The 16,222-nt window shown below is 36.0% G+C and overlaps 1 protein-coding gene across 1 annotated transcript in view; it reads left to right on the plus strand.

Moving 5' to 3' along the window:
* LOC132397397 (coiled-coil domain-containing protein 73-like) overlaps nt 1-16,222 on the plus strand; it is a 139,663-nt gene that overhangs the window by 47,288 nt on the left and 76,153 nt on the right. Inside the window, exons 5-9 of the mRNA XM_059976118.1 lie at nt 1,368-1,439; nt 2,175-2,210; nt 3,546-3,620; nt 6,009-6,047; nt 7,248-7,383. Of these exons, the coding sequence (XP_059832101.1) occupies nt 1,368-1,439; nt 2,175-2,210; nt 3,546-3,620; nt 6,009-6,047; nt 7,248-7,383 (358 nt within the window). The remainder of the gene's footprint in view (nt 1-1,367; nt 1,440-2,174; nt 2,211-3,545; nt 3,621-6,008; nt 6,048-7,247; nt 7,384-16,222) is intronic.

Genomic DNA, 16,222 nt, shown 5'->3' on the forward strand with positions numbered 1-16,222 from the left:
ATCACAATGTACAGAGCAGAAATCCCTAATTCCATGTGCAATAAATATTTACAATGATTCTTGATGTATCCTGTTTAAAAACATGTCTGAAGGCATCCAGATTTATTGGTTGCCCTCTCGTACCTCACCTCCCCCTGCTTCAGTAAGGGTTTCTTTCTCTTCAGTTAACAGAGGATCTTTCTCCCTTGCCTTACTGCCTGTGCACATTTGAGTTGTCTTGGAGCCCAGAAAATCCCTTGGCTGGGTAGCTGAAGATCATGAAACACTTGGTAGGGGGTGTACTTAGAATTTAGTATGTTAGAAATTGATGTGGTGAGGCAAGCTGCCTGTAATAGGTATTGAGAGTTTTTGGATTCGAGCCTAGAAACATTAATAATTTTGTTTTCTGCATTGCTATTAATGGTTTTTGTCATGGTTTATGCATGTAAGAATTTAATTCCTGAGGAATATTATTGATTAGAAAACTAACATTGAGAAAAAAAGATTTGAGCTATATGACTGGTGACTAACAAATGTGAAATAAGCACTGAAAGACAGGTAGTCATTGAGGAAAATAAAATGGTCATGACATGATGACTGTCATGATGGAATTAGATACTAAACTATATATGCCATTTATTGATTTTGTAGAATCAATTGATGCTTGAATAATTTTGGAAGGAAGAGACAAAATGTTCACAAAACAGAAATTAAATATTTTATATATGGAACAACAGGAATGCTTTTTTAAAAATGTTCAATTGCTTTTTATTGGGGAAATGCATAGAGTTAAAGAGCATTAATAATGGACAGTATTCTTTAAAACAATTGCGGAAGTCTTTGGCAACTTTGTCACAATAAACAACTTCATTTAGTGACAAACAGACATGTAACCCTACCTAGATGATGGATTTGTATGTTTCTACTTGAGAGTTTTTTCAGATAAACTGTACATTCAGTCATTTCATAAAGAAGTTTTAGAGTTTTTTCTTCTTTCTGTCCTTGCCCCCTTTACCCAGAAAATTATATTTGCACATAGTCTTTACTTAAAAATTCATGCCTGATCACTCTGCAAAGTGTGATAGTACTCATTAATCTCTGTTTTTAAGCCATATAACATTATTTAAAATTAGCAATTGCATTTGAATTATTGTATATAACAAGAACAATCCAAGCTCAAATGAACTGTACTACATTGAAATTTGATAATCTCAGTCATTTTACAATTATAATTAAAATATATTAACTTGTTTCTACACAGATGTATTGATTACAAAACTGTTGTATGTAAATATTGTCATCTCTTCTGGGTGTTCACAAAAGGCTAACACTTGCTTCCTTTAGTTATTGACAATAGCTTGGTTCACTGATGTTTATTTGCAAAGCAGGAATCATTACAGTATCAGTACAATGCATTATCCAGTCAGCATGAAGAAGCCGTAATTGCCCTAAAAAAGCAGGTATGTATCTTTTGTGATTGATTTAAAGAAAAAAAAATGTTTGCCAATAAAAGAATTTGTGACATAAGATCATTAAATTCTAATGGTACATAAATTTTAATAATGCAAAAGCTCTACAGTTTAATCTATTTATATTGTTGGAATATGGGGTTTTAAGTTTTATTATTAAAGTATTTTTGTAATATTTTGAACCATTCCATTGTTTGCATACGATGGACATAAGGCAGTACCAAAGATAAGTAATAATTACTGGTTAAAACCAAAAGGCAATATTCTTAATAGCATGCCTTAAGATTAAAATTGCATATTTTCATTTAGGTATATCAATTATTTTCACATTTAAAGTATCTATTCAACACCACACCTTTTAAGCTGAAATTCTTAGAACAACATTGGGTTCTTGTGGGCTATCCTAAACTGGTTAAATCTAGTATTTTTCATTATGTTTTTCATCAGTTTAGATAAAATATTGACTTGCGCATATTTTATTTGTTGATTTTTCTTAGAATGTTCTGACAAATTATTTGTGAACATAGCAGTAAGACAGAAATTATCTTGCATAGATTTGTACCAGTGCAAGCAAAAATACTTTATTTTAGAAATGACTTAAATTTTATTACATGCAACCTATGAAGTATAAAAGTAAATTGTGACCAAGTGGAAGGGAATTATGACATGGGCTTTTTTCACTTTATTTTAGTAAACATTGATAATAACTGGAGTTGTTCCTTACAGTTTCAGACCCAGATAAATGCAGTGGAAGAAGAAAAGGTATTACTTACTTTGAATGCTATAGCTGCATAGAAGAATACACATTATTTTAAAAACTTACTTGCTAAATTTTTGTTGCCTATATAAAGTCTTTCTGGAGCAGAGGTAAATAGAGGATGGACAGAGAAGAGAAAGGGGGAAAATCTCTGCTGGAATTGTGAAATACTGGACATAATAGTTTCTGGAAATCTGGAACTCAGGAGAATTCTGGGAAAGGCCAGTAGGTTAGGCCATATCTGCAGAGAGAGAAAAAGTTGCATAAGAACTGGCCAGGTATTGAAATGCAAAATACCGGCAGAATCTTGTAGCAAAAACTGAAAATGCTAGAAATGCTCTTTAGGTCAGGCGGTATCCATAATAGAGTTAAAACCCCAAATATTTCTCTCACTCTAACTATAGCTTGATTTGCTGGCATTCCTCCTTTTAGATATCCAGCAACTGCTGTGATCTGGTTATCACCTTTTCCAACAGGTTTTCTGATCCTCTCTGTTCTTCACTTTTCAGTCGTTTGGCTAAAATCAAGTGTAGTAAATGCTCTGTTCTTCTATTAAAATGCCCTCTGGACAGATTAATTGACATTAACAAGCCTGCAGCACCCTCTCCTAATCAATAGTAATCTGTGTCATCCATCTTGATCTCCAAGCTCACTTTGTTCTTCCCATCCCTCCCCCTTCTCTGCAGGTTTATACAAATCTGTTTGGGAAATGTTCTCAGCTTGGGAAAAAGTTAATTGACTTGAAGTGTTAATTGTATTTCTTTATCCTCAGAAACTACCTGGTCTGATGAACATTTCCCCTACATTTTCTATTTTTAAGTTTGTAGTTTCAATGCCTTTTTGACTTTATGGTTATTGTGTCTTTTTCTGAGGCAGCTATTGTTTCAGTTTTATACTTTGTGAGATGCAACTGACTTTAGTAATTAATGATCAGTATATTACTCTTAAAGGAAGATCTACAAAGTTGTTCCTGCCAGGAATTTTGTCAACACAATTATCAAAACTAAAATTTAATAATGGAAATGGATCTTGATTTTAATTTGACTTTTCACAGAAATAGGCAGTTGGCAGCTGATAATTCATGTAATTTATGACTCTAAAAAAAGTAAACAAAAAATCTGCTTCTCCAATAATGTTTGTCTAATTATTCTTTGTTTGGATGAATGCTATACAGTGCATTAGAAAAAATAAATAAGCTGTTGGACAAACAAATATAAATTTTCTTTTGTTTTAATATAATAAAACTGTTCATTTTATTCAGCATCTCCTAATGAAGTTCTTTGCATGTAGAAGAATGCCTGTAGATCAGATGATAAGATAATGTATACTGTCTGTTACAGGGAAAATTCCAATTTACCTTGGAGTCAAAAGAAAGGGAAATTAGTGTGCTGAAGGAAGAATTAAAAGTATTACAGGTAACACATGGATCGGTATTTCACATTCTCAAAATAATAGTAATGATGCAGGATGTAGGATATGAAATAATGATGAATATGGTTGCAAGGTAGTAGAACCAGCAGAGATGCTGCCTCATACCTCCTGTGGCCAGGGACCAATCCTAATATCTGGTGCTATTTATGCCATCTTCTTATGACTACATCCTTCAACATCCCAAAGACTTTCAGGTCTGATGAATAGAATGGTATGAACTGGTGGGGGTGGAAGGAAGAGAGGGTGGGGAAGAGTTGATGAGAATGTGGGAAGATTGAGTAGCAGGGAAAATTAGTGAAGGTAACATAGATTTGATGAGCCAAATGGTAAGGAAACAATGAATTTAATCTGAAAAAAGCATTGTATCATAATTAAGCATTTTAACTTCAAATTTAACTTGAATAGTTGCCGAAATAAACTAGATGCTACAAAGACAATTTTCAAACTTTGTAATATCTTAAGGCAATTCTATTGCACTTTGTTGTGTATTTAATATTACAGTAATATTTGAGTAATGTCGTAAGTATATTGTTTTTTAAACAATCTTACTCGTTTAAATGATTCATTATGGTTATACTGTATGTACGTCAAGCCATCATGTCATTTCCATGTGTCTTGCTTAAAGTAAAAACGAAGTACATATGCTTATCTGCCGGCTCCTTGTTTTCCTTTCAATTAGTTTTAACATGTTGGAGTTACGAAATATTACAGACTTGATTAAAGTTATGCAATTGCCTGTTTTTAATCAAACAATTATTGTTTTGCTTATAAATTATCAATATACTAACACAAGGGTGATGTACAATTGAATATAAAACCAGTAAACCAGAGGCAGGTAATATTTTGTAATTATGTGAAGGTTATAAAATTCTGCATTTACCAATTGGAGTAAATTGTCAAATTGTGTATCAGTTTGTTAACAAAAGATTCAATAGTAGACAGTAAATAAGCTATATTAGCAATTGTGTCTTATTATTTTTGTACAATAATATCAGCCTAGGAAGGTTGGGATTAAATTCAATCTATCAAAGAAGCTGGTTTTTGAATCTTTAATAATGTACATGCACAAACAGATTAATGTTTGTGCTATTTATATGTACACTTACATTAAAATGGAATAAACAATAATTGTAATTTTAGACTGACACAGTGATAACTGTTATTGCTCCATTAATGCAAGTCATATTAACAAGAAAATGAATAATTTATTAAGTAAATATCATATAGAAGGACTAGACATAATTACTATTTTTTTAGTAAGAATGGATTCATTTTGTATAAAGTACAAGTTGTTTCAAGCACATCAAGACTAGGTAAAGAGCTTCTGTGGATAGATTACCTGAGTAATTTGATAGCTAGCTCTTGAAAAAGCAGTATCCAAAATGAAGCCAGTGACTGGAACCTCTATATTAACTCTTGGACTAGATAGTTCTGACCTCATAAGTGCTGGCAAATATCATACTGTCTTATCTATATAGGTCTCAATATCATTTAATGTAAAAAATTCCATTATCTCACTTAGAGAAGGCCTGGAGTTCTTTTTATTACTCTACAATACCTATGTGTCATGTGCAACAGAGCACAGCAAACCCTATACATCACCTATGCTATGTCACAGACTGAACAAGCCAAACAAATCCTTACAGCTACAGCGTAAAAGGTCAGGCAAGAGGAGGTATTCCGTAGATTTTGAAAGCACACCCTGTATTAAGTAGATGATTAAAACAAGCAAAAGGTGACACAAGTAACTAATTACTTTGTTTATATAAGAATTTTAATTAAATCAGAGTATGGAAAACAAAAAAAAAGGAATACTGAAGTTTGAAAAATAAACTGCTTTTTGCAATGATGCAGTAAGCAAAACATAGCTGTTCATTTGAGGGTTTGGGTTCATCCACCAGTTTAAATTGAAATATTTTTTTGCCAGCTGATCTTGCTTTACAGGATTGCAGTCTCCAAAGGTTTCTTTAAAACACATTGTGTGAGATTTAAAAAAAGCATTTAATTCAAAATATGGTGAGTGCAATAAATTTAAATGAACCTAGTCCTTCACAATTTTCTTCTGAATTGGAGCATAATATTGTAATATATTTGGAAGTAATACATTAAATATTGTATGTTAGGCATATTAACTAACATCACAGAGAAGTACAGTAGAACTGGAAAGGTAAATATTTTTATGCTTTCTATTTTTCCCTGATACTTTGCTCATGCTTATTACATTCATTACAAGAAAGAAGTGATGTTGAATCACATCATGCTTGTAGGTTTTAAAATGATTTTTGTGATACAGGTTTTGAGCAATTGTTTCTTTCACCCCCTCGGTTGTTTTCATTTGAGATATTAACAGCAAATATGCACCTTCCACACAGGTTTCCAAGTATAACCTGGAAAAGAAGCTAAGTGAATTGGTAAGGATTATGTTGTTATCCAGTCATTGTCAGGCCAGATAATGAAATACAAAACATAAATGGAATGGGCCTACAGTAAATTGTAAGAGGAAAGCAACGGTTGGAGACTCAAACTCAATCATTTACCTGATTGTTTAACTGATTTCAGGCAGTAGTTACTGATGATTCTTTTTTGTAAAATCTGCTTAAGACATGACTGTCAAAAATTTTCATTTTGTTGATCAGAATGAAATGCAAAAGTATTTGATACAAACAATATTATAAACTTGTTTATATTTTCTAATATAATAGACACTGAATCAATTGTGTATTGTAGTTATATATGCCAGGTTGAATGTTCATGCAGGTCATAACCCATTCTTTCTTGATGCTTCTGCTGTTGTCCCAAACTTTTGTTGTGAAAGAACCAAAATTTCATCTGTTTTCCCTTACATTGATTCCTTCCTTTTTCTCTTTTTCCATTATCCTTCTCTGTTACCTGATAACCTCAAATCCGTGAACCCTGTCCTTCCCTACCAATGGTCTCTGCTGATTTTGCATCCAGAGTGACCAATTCCAGCGACCTCCTGGCTTGCTTCTCACCCTCTATGTTGTTTAATCCTTACTTCGTTAACACCACTCTCCATATTTCATCCAACACACTCTCACTCACCTCTGACCTTGGTAATCTGTATTAGTTCCTGATCTACCATTGGAAGAATGTTAAAATTCTTAAATCTTGGCTCATTTCCCTTCAGGATCATTTTAATTTACTCCACTTTTTATTTCTGATCTACTATATATCTTCCACAGTATAACATTAGTGTTCATTGCTGGAATTTGTTCTGTAAATCTCTCTGCTTTCCTTTTTTTCCCTTTAAAAGTGGTCCTGCTGATCACCTTTTCAATCATTTGTCTTACCGCTTGGTTGAATTTATTTTTGTCAGTTTCTGCAGAGTACCTTAGAATCTCTTTAACAACATATAAATGCAGTTTGATGATTTTTTTATTACTTATAAACACATGAACCACTCAGCATCAATTGTTCCCTTCCTGATCAGGTCCTGCTGGCTTCTCCTCCCCCTTTCAAACCCTCTTTAGTGGATTCATATGTACTCAGGACCTCATTTCATCATTGTGTGATGACACTCTAACTTCAGGAGTGTTCGTAAGTTTTTGAAACTGAATTGGTGATAGATGCATTTATTTACTGTTTTCTAGGAGCAAAAAGTACATTTGCAGAACATAGCAAAGGAAAATCAGCTTAGTCAACTGAGTAAAGTTGAGAAGCGATTTGCTGCAATAAGTCATCAGTGTGGATTAATCATACAAGCTCATGGAAAGTTAGAACAGAATGGTAAATAAATTCTGTAAATTTACACATCATATATGTTCATGCATTATGATCGGTACACTGAAAATAACATTATGAAATCGGTTAGGAAGTTAAATGTGAAAAGGCAATTCAGTCTATTTGAACCATCATAGGGTGAAATTTCCACATCAAACAGGTAGAGTGAGCTCGGCCTTTTCTCCTTGGAGCAACGGAGGATGAGAGGTGACCTGATAGAGGTGTATAAGATGATGAGAAGCATTGATCGTGTGGATAGTCAGAGGCTTTTTCCCAGGGCTGAAATGGCTGCCAACAGAGGACACAGGTTTAAGGTGCTTGGGAGTAGATACAGAGGAGATGTCAGGTAAGTTTTTTACACAGAGAGTGGTGAGTGCATGGAATGGGCTGCCGGCAATGGTGGTGGAGGTGGATATGATAGGGTCTTTTAAGAGACTTTTGGATAGGTACATGGAGCTTAGAGAAATAGAGGGCTATGGGTAAGCCTAGTAATTACTAAGGTACGGACATGCTCAGCATAACTTTGTTGGCTGAAGGGCCTGTGTTGTGTTGTAGGTTTTCTATGTTCTATATTAATCATTTCTCTCTTGGAATACAATCAAGGCTGGGAAACAATATTTTTTAAGCTTCTAGTAAGTTTATCTGCATTAGAAAGTTACAAATTGATAAAAGTTCCAAAAAGTATCTGCAAAAAAGTAGAATAATCAGCAAATTGTCTGTATGGACAATTGTTTGAATTATTTTTAAGCACTTAAGGAGCCTCTGGGAAAGTGACAGATATAGTTTTAAGGAATGATGACGTTCATGTCATGGTGTGTAAGATCAAATGGAGTTAATTTTATTTATACTCATGATGTACGTTTACTACTGTTGAAAGACCTGATTTCTTGAGTATCTTCAGTTATTTAATCCAAATTGATTCAGTAACCTGGAATTGCAATACAAAGTGAAGTAATAAATAACATTGAGTTATTAAGCTATTCAGAAAGAACTCTTCTGCTTTATATACATGTAAGATGCATATGCATTGGTGTGTTAATCTTTAAATGCTTTTTAGCAAATGTAAAGTAATAATTGCAGACTCCTATGATATGTACTGCATATTGTTAATATTGGAATATGCTTAGAGTCATTTTGTTTGTCCTTATTTTGAATCTGTACAAACCTGGAGCAAGTTACCAAACAATAATTTTTTACAAAATTTGCATATTATTTGGAGGCACCAACTTTGACATGATAGAACTCAAATTCTCACAGGATCATTGCATTAGCAAATTTTCTGACTGGTTTTCCAGTGCCTCTGGTGACCCTGACAAATTTCCGAGGCTGCCACTGGAGACCTGCCAGTAATTAGGTGGATTTCCCGGGAAAGGGAAGAAACTGAAATGCTATGGTAGGATTACAATTTGTACAACAACCTGAAGGGGGTGCAAAGAATATATTCTGTGAAATAAGATGGAAAATTACTACAAAAATGAAACCTATGGGAAGTATTACATTCAAAAGTATAGAATCAATGAGTACAGGGTGACTCTTGAGATATAGGAACAGTGTATCCTGCAAATTGAAATATATTGGGAGTAGAGGCAACTGAAACAATTGGTGCTACCTCCATATACTCTAACTCAGCTGGATGGTGTAATAAAACATCCAAGGATTATTAATGTAAATACGCCACTTGCATCTTGCCATAATGATCGTCTAACAAACATTTTGAAGCATCAATGCTTATACACTTGCCAGTCTATCAGCCGTGAACTGTCTAAACAGTAATGCTAAAAAATCTCATGCTGTTGTAAAACAGATTAGAGCTGGCTGCCTTTTGGCAGCCTCGACTATAATTTATGCTTTGATTGTTGTCACATTGGTTTTGTAGGTCTTGTGTTTGATGGCAGGACACTGAATGATCTATAGCTCATACCCTTTGTCTTTGCCAACTCCGCTGCTTTTGTTACTAATTTTCTTCGATCAACTCAAAATTTCTACAACTGTTGAGACAGACTCTGTAACTCTGAATGGGAAGCTAAGGATACAGAACAACATTTTTCTCATGTACGGTGTATATTTAACTAGTATGGATAATTCCCCACCATCGATGATATCTACAAGAAGCAGTGGCCCAAAAATACAACATCTATCAATAAACTCTCACCATCTACAACATGCTCTTCTCTCCTTACCACTGTCAGGGAGGAGGTACAGGAGCCTGAAACCCAATAGTCAAGGAAGAAAAAGCACAATAAATATAAATACATAAGATTATTCCATGTAGATAAGCTAATCTTAATATATTTTTATTTATTATGTTCTTTATGCTTATTGTATATTTATGCTGCATTGGATCTGGAGTAACAATCATTTCCTCCTTCTTTACTCTTATGTACTGAAGAATGACTGTAATCTATCTTACCTAGCCAAAATTCAACCAGATTTACTGACCAGGCTGGTGGTTAGGCTGATATTGCTCTGAAGAACATGCCAAGACCAGATGGGTTTAATTTCTGATACTGAGATGGACAGTTAAATGTAGGGTTAGTTTGTGGATCCCACATTCTTTGAAAGAACATATATATAAAAAGTTGGGAAAGGGTTCTGTTCTTTGCTGCCTGCTCCCTGATCATGTATGGGACTAATCCTGGGAGCCTTGTATGGGAGTGTGGGTATTAGTTGGAGTGGAAATCAGAGCCAGATTTATTGTCACTTACATATAAAGTGAAATTTGTTGCTTTGCAGCAGCAGTACAGTGCAAAGACTTAAAAATCTATAAACTACAAAAACGAATAAGTAGTGCAAGAGAAAAGAATAACAAGGCAATATATATCACACGTCTGTTAGATCGTCCGTTACATGCATTCCAAGGAACTTAGTGCTCTCCACTCTCTCCACAGCAGAACCATTTATGTGCAATGGAGAATGGTAAACCTGTGCTTTCCTGAAGTCTACGTTAAGACTCAGGTGGTTGTTCTCAGACCATTTGACAAGACTCTCTACCTCCTCTATGTATGCCGAGTCATCATGGTTGATGTGGCTAACCACTGTAGTATCATCAGTGAATTTGATGATGTGTTTTCAGCTGGATCTGGCTGTGTAGTCATGAGTCAGCACTGTGAACAGCAGAGCACACAACCCTGGGGGGGGGGGGTGCATGGGGTTGGGTATCAGTTCTTAGTGTGAAGGAACTTGAGATGTTGCTGCCAGCTCAGACTGACAGGGATCTTTCCATCAAGAAGTCCCAAGATCCAGTTACAGAGAGGGGTGCTGAGTCCCACCAGCCTCTGAGGGATGATCATGTTAAACACTGAGCTGAAGTCAATGAACAGTATCCTGGTGTACCAGGCATAGTCTTCGAGGTGGGATAGGATGGTGTGGAGGGCTGAGGCTATGGTATAATTTATGGACTGGTTTGAGTGGTAGACAAACTGGAAATGTCCCAATGTAGCTGGAAGGTGGGATCCATTACCTGCCGCTCAAAGCATTCCATGGTTGTTGAAGTCAGTGTCATTGGGTGGTAATCATCTAGGCCAGTTACCATTGCCCTCTTGTGCACTGGAATGATGATGGTTGCAGGGACAGTGGACTTTTTCAGAGAGCTATTAAAAATGACTATTAAGACTTCTTTTAGCTGGGCTGCTCAGTTTCTCAGCTCCTGACCAGTTATGTTGTTCTGCCCTTCAGCTTTTCATGGGTTTACCGAGGCTAAGGTCCTTCACATCTCAGCTGTGGCCACACAGTGTGCCTGTTCCTTAGGAAGAGAGGAGCATTCCTCGATATTACATCACTTATTTAGTCAAGTCATGCATAGAAAGCATTCAGCCTATCAGGAAGAGAGGTGTCACTATTGTTGACATGCTCTGCATGTTGCTGGTGACTATGGATTTTTGTGGTTTTCTTGCTTTGCCTTCCTGATGGTATGGGAGAGTGTAGCTCTTGCTGACCGTAGAGCTGTCTTGTTTCTCAATCTGAAGGCAGTGTTCCAAATCCTAAGCAGTGCCCAAACCTCTGCAGTCAGCCATGATTTCCAGTGTGCTTGGGCAGTGCAGTATTTAATCACGGTAATATCCACAATGTACTTTCCTATTTAGCCAGTCACCGATCCCAAATATTCATCAATGTTGATGATTATAAGTGGCTGCCTCCCTGGATATGCTGCAGTCTGTGATTTCGAAGCAGTCCTGCAGTGCTGAGATGGCACCTTCCAGCCTAGTCCTGATCCTCTTGTGAATAGGTTTGACTCATTTAACTAGTGGTTTGTAAGCAGGGATTGGCAAATAGGATATATGGTCTGACTATCCAGAGTGAGGGTGGGGGATAGTGTTGTGTGCTCCACAAAAGTTGGTATAATTCAGGTCTAATATATCGTCTGCTCTGGTTGTGAAGTTGACAAGTGAACTTTAGTAGGACTGTTTTTAAAGTTGGCATGATTGAAGTCACCAGCAATAATGAAGACACCATTGGGGTTAATGGCCTGGAGTTTGCAGATTGTACTGCAGAGGTCCTGCAGTACTTCACAAGCACTAGCACAAGGGGACATGTAAACAGCAGTAATTACAATGGCAGTGAACTCCTTCAGTAAGTAGAAGGGCCTGTACTTCACCATTTAAAAACTAACTGTGGAGAGCAGTGGACCATTACTACCAAGACATTAACGCATTGATTCATATTGATGTAGATTCACTGACCTCCTCCACGGGTCTTGTCGGAGGTCTCAGAATTTCTGCCCACCCGAAAGGAAACTAGGCCATCTAGTTGGATGCTGAGTCTGGAAAGGTATCTTGAAGCCATGTTTCTGTCAAGATGAGTGTGCCACTGTCCCTCATCTCCCTCTGTTTCAGATGCAGATGCAGGTAATCCAGTTTATTTTCCACCATTCAGTCATTAGCAAGTAGAATCGATGGGAGTATGGGCCTGCAAGGATCTGCTTTAGGTCTCGCTTTAATATTGGTATTCTTCCCATGCTTCCGTGTTTGAGTGCACTGCTTCCAGTGGCTGTTTCCATGAGTAGTAGTAGTAGTTATTGTGTGGAATGAGAATCCACTTCTCGTGTTAGTTAGTGTCTTGATTGACTTTGTTATTCCACTCACTAGTGAGGTCAATTTTGTGCAGATTTAGTATGGGAATAAAGGGGGCCTTTTCTGGTTGGCTGCCTGTGACCAGTTCAATATTGGGACCGCTTATTTTCACATTGTATGTCAGTGATTTGGATGATGGAATTGATGGCTTTATGGCCAAGTTTGCAGACTGTACAAAGATAGGTGGAGGGGCTGGTAGTGTTGAGGAAGCTGGCAGAATGCGGAAGGACTTAGGCAGATTGGGAGAATGGACAAAGAAGTGGCAGATGAAATATAGTGCAGGGAAGTATATGGTCACGGACTTTGGTAGAAGGAATAAAGGTGTACACTATTTTCTAAAGGAGGAGAAAATTCAAAAACAAGAGGTGCAAGGGGACTTAAGAGTCCTTGTGCATGATTTCCTAAAGCGTAACTTGCTGGTTGAATTGATGATAAGGAAGGCAAATACAATGTTTGCAATTATTTTGAGAGGACTAGAATATAAAAACAAGGATATAATGTTGAGGCTTTATAAGGCATTGGGCGGTTTGTATGGAGTATTGTGAGTAGTTTTGAGACCCTTATCTAAGAAATGGTCCGCCGGCATTGGAGAGGGTCCAGAGGAGGTTCACTGAGTGATTGTGGGAATGAAAGGGTTAACATATGAGGAGTGTTTGATGGCTCTGGGCCTGTATTGGCTGGAGTTTAGAAGAATGTGTGTGGGGGAGAGTGAATCTCTCTGAAAAATATTGAATATTAAAAAGCCTAGATAGAGTGGATGTGGAGATGATGTTTCCTATAGTAGGTGAGTCCAGAACCAGAGAGCACAGCCTCAGAATAGAGGGATATCCACTTAGAACAGAAATGAGGAATTTCTTTAGCAAGATGGTGGCGAATCTATGGAATTTATTGGTACGGATGGCAGTGGAGGCCAAGTTATTGAGAATATTTAAGTGGCAGTTGATCTGTTCTTTATTAGGTTATCTTAGGTCATCTTGGGTTATGGCGAAAAGGCAGGAGCATGAGATAATAGATCAGGCATGATGGAATGGCAGAGCAAGTTCGATGGGCCGAATGGCCTGATTCTGTTCATTTGTCTTAAGGTCTTACAGGTTACAAAGATTGGATAGCCAACCTGCATTCTGGCATGAATTTTGTCACTTGCATTTGACATCACTCTTATGCTGATAAATAGCCTAATACCTCACCTGCTCTTCTGACCAGTCTCTTTCAGTCTGTCTACAGAAATGTGGATGGTTCTTCCTTCTGGAATCTTTTCTAATGTCTTTGTATTTTCTTAAGGAGTATGATTAAAATTCAATGCAATGGGAGATTTAGGGATCTTATTTTCTCAGTGAAGCCTGTGTCATAGCTGACTAGGAGTTCAGTAAACTTCTGAACCCAGCTTTCTGAGAACCTCATTGATTTCTTCATTTGTGAAATTTTTAAAGCAAGAAAGATAAACTGAATTAATATTTATCTCAACTGCAAAATTTATATTATTCATTATGACTTGATATAATGTGCCCATTCAAAAGATTTGGTACAGAAAACAAGCCAATTTTATCAGAGGAAAATGATAAGCATACTTCAGTTATTTTAATGTTTTCAGTTGACCTGCTCTGTGATATCTTACAGGTATGGTTTTGAACTTCAGGATTTGTTGCCAGAAAATTTGAATAATTGTTAGGCAAGAACTAGGTTCTAAATGTCAGTTCTTGTGACTGTTGGGTAATTTTGCAACAAAGTATAGCCATCCTGGGGTGACATAGTATTAGATATCACCATTGTCAGTATCAAATGAAACATTTTGTACAAAATTCCTGTTGAATATTAATATAGGCTGTGAGCAGTTTATACTGAATTGGTTAGTGCTTCTACTGCTCAGTTGGATTTATTTGTAATGGTACGTTGCGTATATGTAAAATACTTTAAATATAAGGTACTGTTAAAAATAGAATTCTAGAGGAATATTGTTATGATTTTAAAAAGAATATTTCAGTTTCTAAAAACCTTGAAGCAATTTTTAGCATTTTCTAATCTGTCCTGAACATTCAAATACAACTGGATGCATTGTCTGTTAAATACAAAATGCTGCTGATGTTTGAAGTCTAAATTAAAAGATTCAAGTGTCCAAATCATTCAAAAAGTCATCCAAAATGCTAGGCCAGACTTGCACTGTAATTAAGAAAAGAGGCTACAAGTGCTCATTAGTTTTGTGAACAAGGTTTGAGAACTTCTTTGGTCTGTATGTGCATAACTAAATGCAGAAATCTAGAAGCTGATGTGAGATACCCTGCTTCGCAAAGGGTATATTGTTGCAGTACCAGGCTGTATGGAAGTGACTGTGTTGGTATGTCTTACACAGTACTACTTCTGCAAAACAATAACTTTTGTGATATGTCAGTGATAATAAACCTGATTCTGATTCTGTACTTTGGACAATTACCCACTAATTAAGGATTAGAAATAGATGAAGAAGATTATTGTCTTCAAAAATGTGAGTTTTAAATCGTGTAATGACTTATAAATATTGCTGAACAACTAAATTGTACAAACATAGAATTGAACTTCTTTAGAAGAAAATTAATCAGGAGATTTAAAATTATTTCTGTTATATTTCCTGTTCATCATTTCTCTCTCTTCACAGTTATTTCTTTCAGAAAGTATAGAAATTTCAAAGGTGAGGTAAAGGCAGAGCAAAAGCCTTTTAATCAGAAATGTTGCCTCATGATATGGCAGAGTTTTAAAAGAAAAATATCAAAGTAAAGTTATTAATGCGTGCCTGATAGAGTTGAACGGTGATGTAGGCATTGACTGTGACTGTACTTTTCTGGATGTTCTGAAGGCATTGTAATTTAAAACTTTTTGGTGGAATCGGTGACCCTGACTAAAGTCATTCAATTAAATAAAATTGAGTGTTTCTTCAGGAAATTGCAAAATTACATTAAATATGTGAGCTACCCTTAAGGAAAAGGTGGTGAAGAACATCAGCTTGGAAGGGGAGATGGCTGAGCAATGGAAAGCTGAGTGAAGACTGTAATTGAAACCAGTTACAGTTTTGGATGGATTAAGGGTCTTTTGAGAGAGAGAGATGGAGGAGAAATTGTGCTTGTCAGATGTGGGGAGGGGAAGAAGGGGCAGTTAGCTAGAGACTGTGCAAGTTGGCTTCAAAATTAGTAGGTAGCTAAAGATATAATGTGAGCCCATCCACGGTATGTTGAAGCAAATGGAAAGCAGGTGGAGCAAGTGGCATATAGTGGCATGATTATTCTCTGTAGCTGGTGGAGAAATGTTTGAGCTTTAGATAGGGTAACATAATAGTGTACAATGCAGCCACTGCAAGGCAGACTGAAAGATGGACAAGCAGACTTAAAAATCAACTTTTATATTATAATTGCCTTACAATTCTTTTAAATTTAAAGGATTGTTAAATATGAAAAAAATTCTTATATTTCAACTTCTACATTTTTGTTTTATTTCGTTATGAAACACAGACATCTTTTTAATCATTCATGGATTGTGTGTCTTGCTGGTCTGATTCTGCGACTCAATGGAGAATAAAATACTTAATCATATTAAAGGTTTGCTTTATGAAACGTCTCGACCGGTGTTCAATGTTTATTCATTTCCATAGATTTCCTCCAGCATTTTATGTATTTATTGAGATTAAAGTTATTCAGACTTAAAATCAGTATTTATTTACAATTTCCATTATGTTTGAAAGTAAAATTTAAAAATTGTACTTCTTGTAGAGAGACTGAATAGGCTGAGACTGTTTCCCTGAAGCGAGGGAG

The sequence above is a fragment of the Hypanus sabinus genome, chromosome 7 (genome assembly GCF_030144855.1).
Source record: "Hypanus sabinus isolate sHypSab1 chromosome 7, sHypSab1.hap1, whole genome shotgun sequence".
Classification (NCBI taxonomy): Eukaryota; Metazoa; Chordata; class Chondrichthyes; order Myliobatiformes; family Dasyatidae; genus Hypanus; species Hypanus sabinus.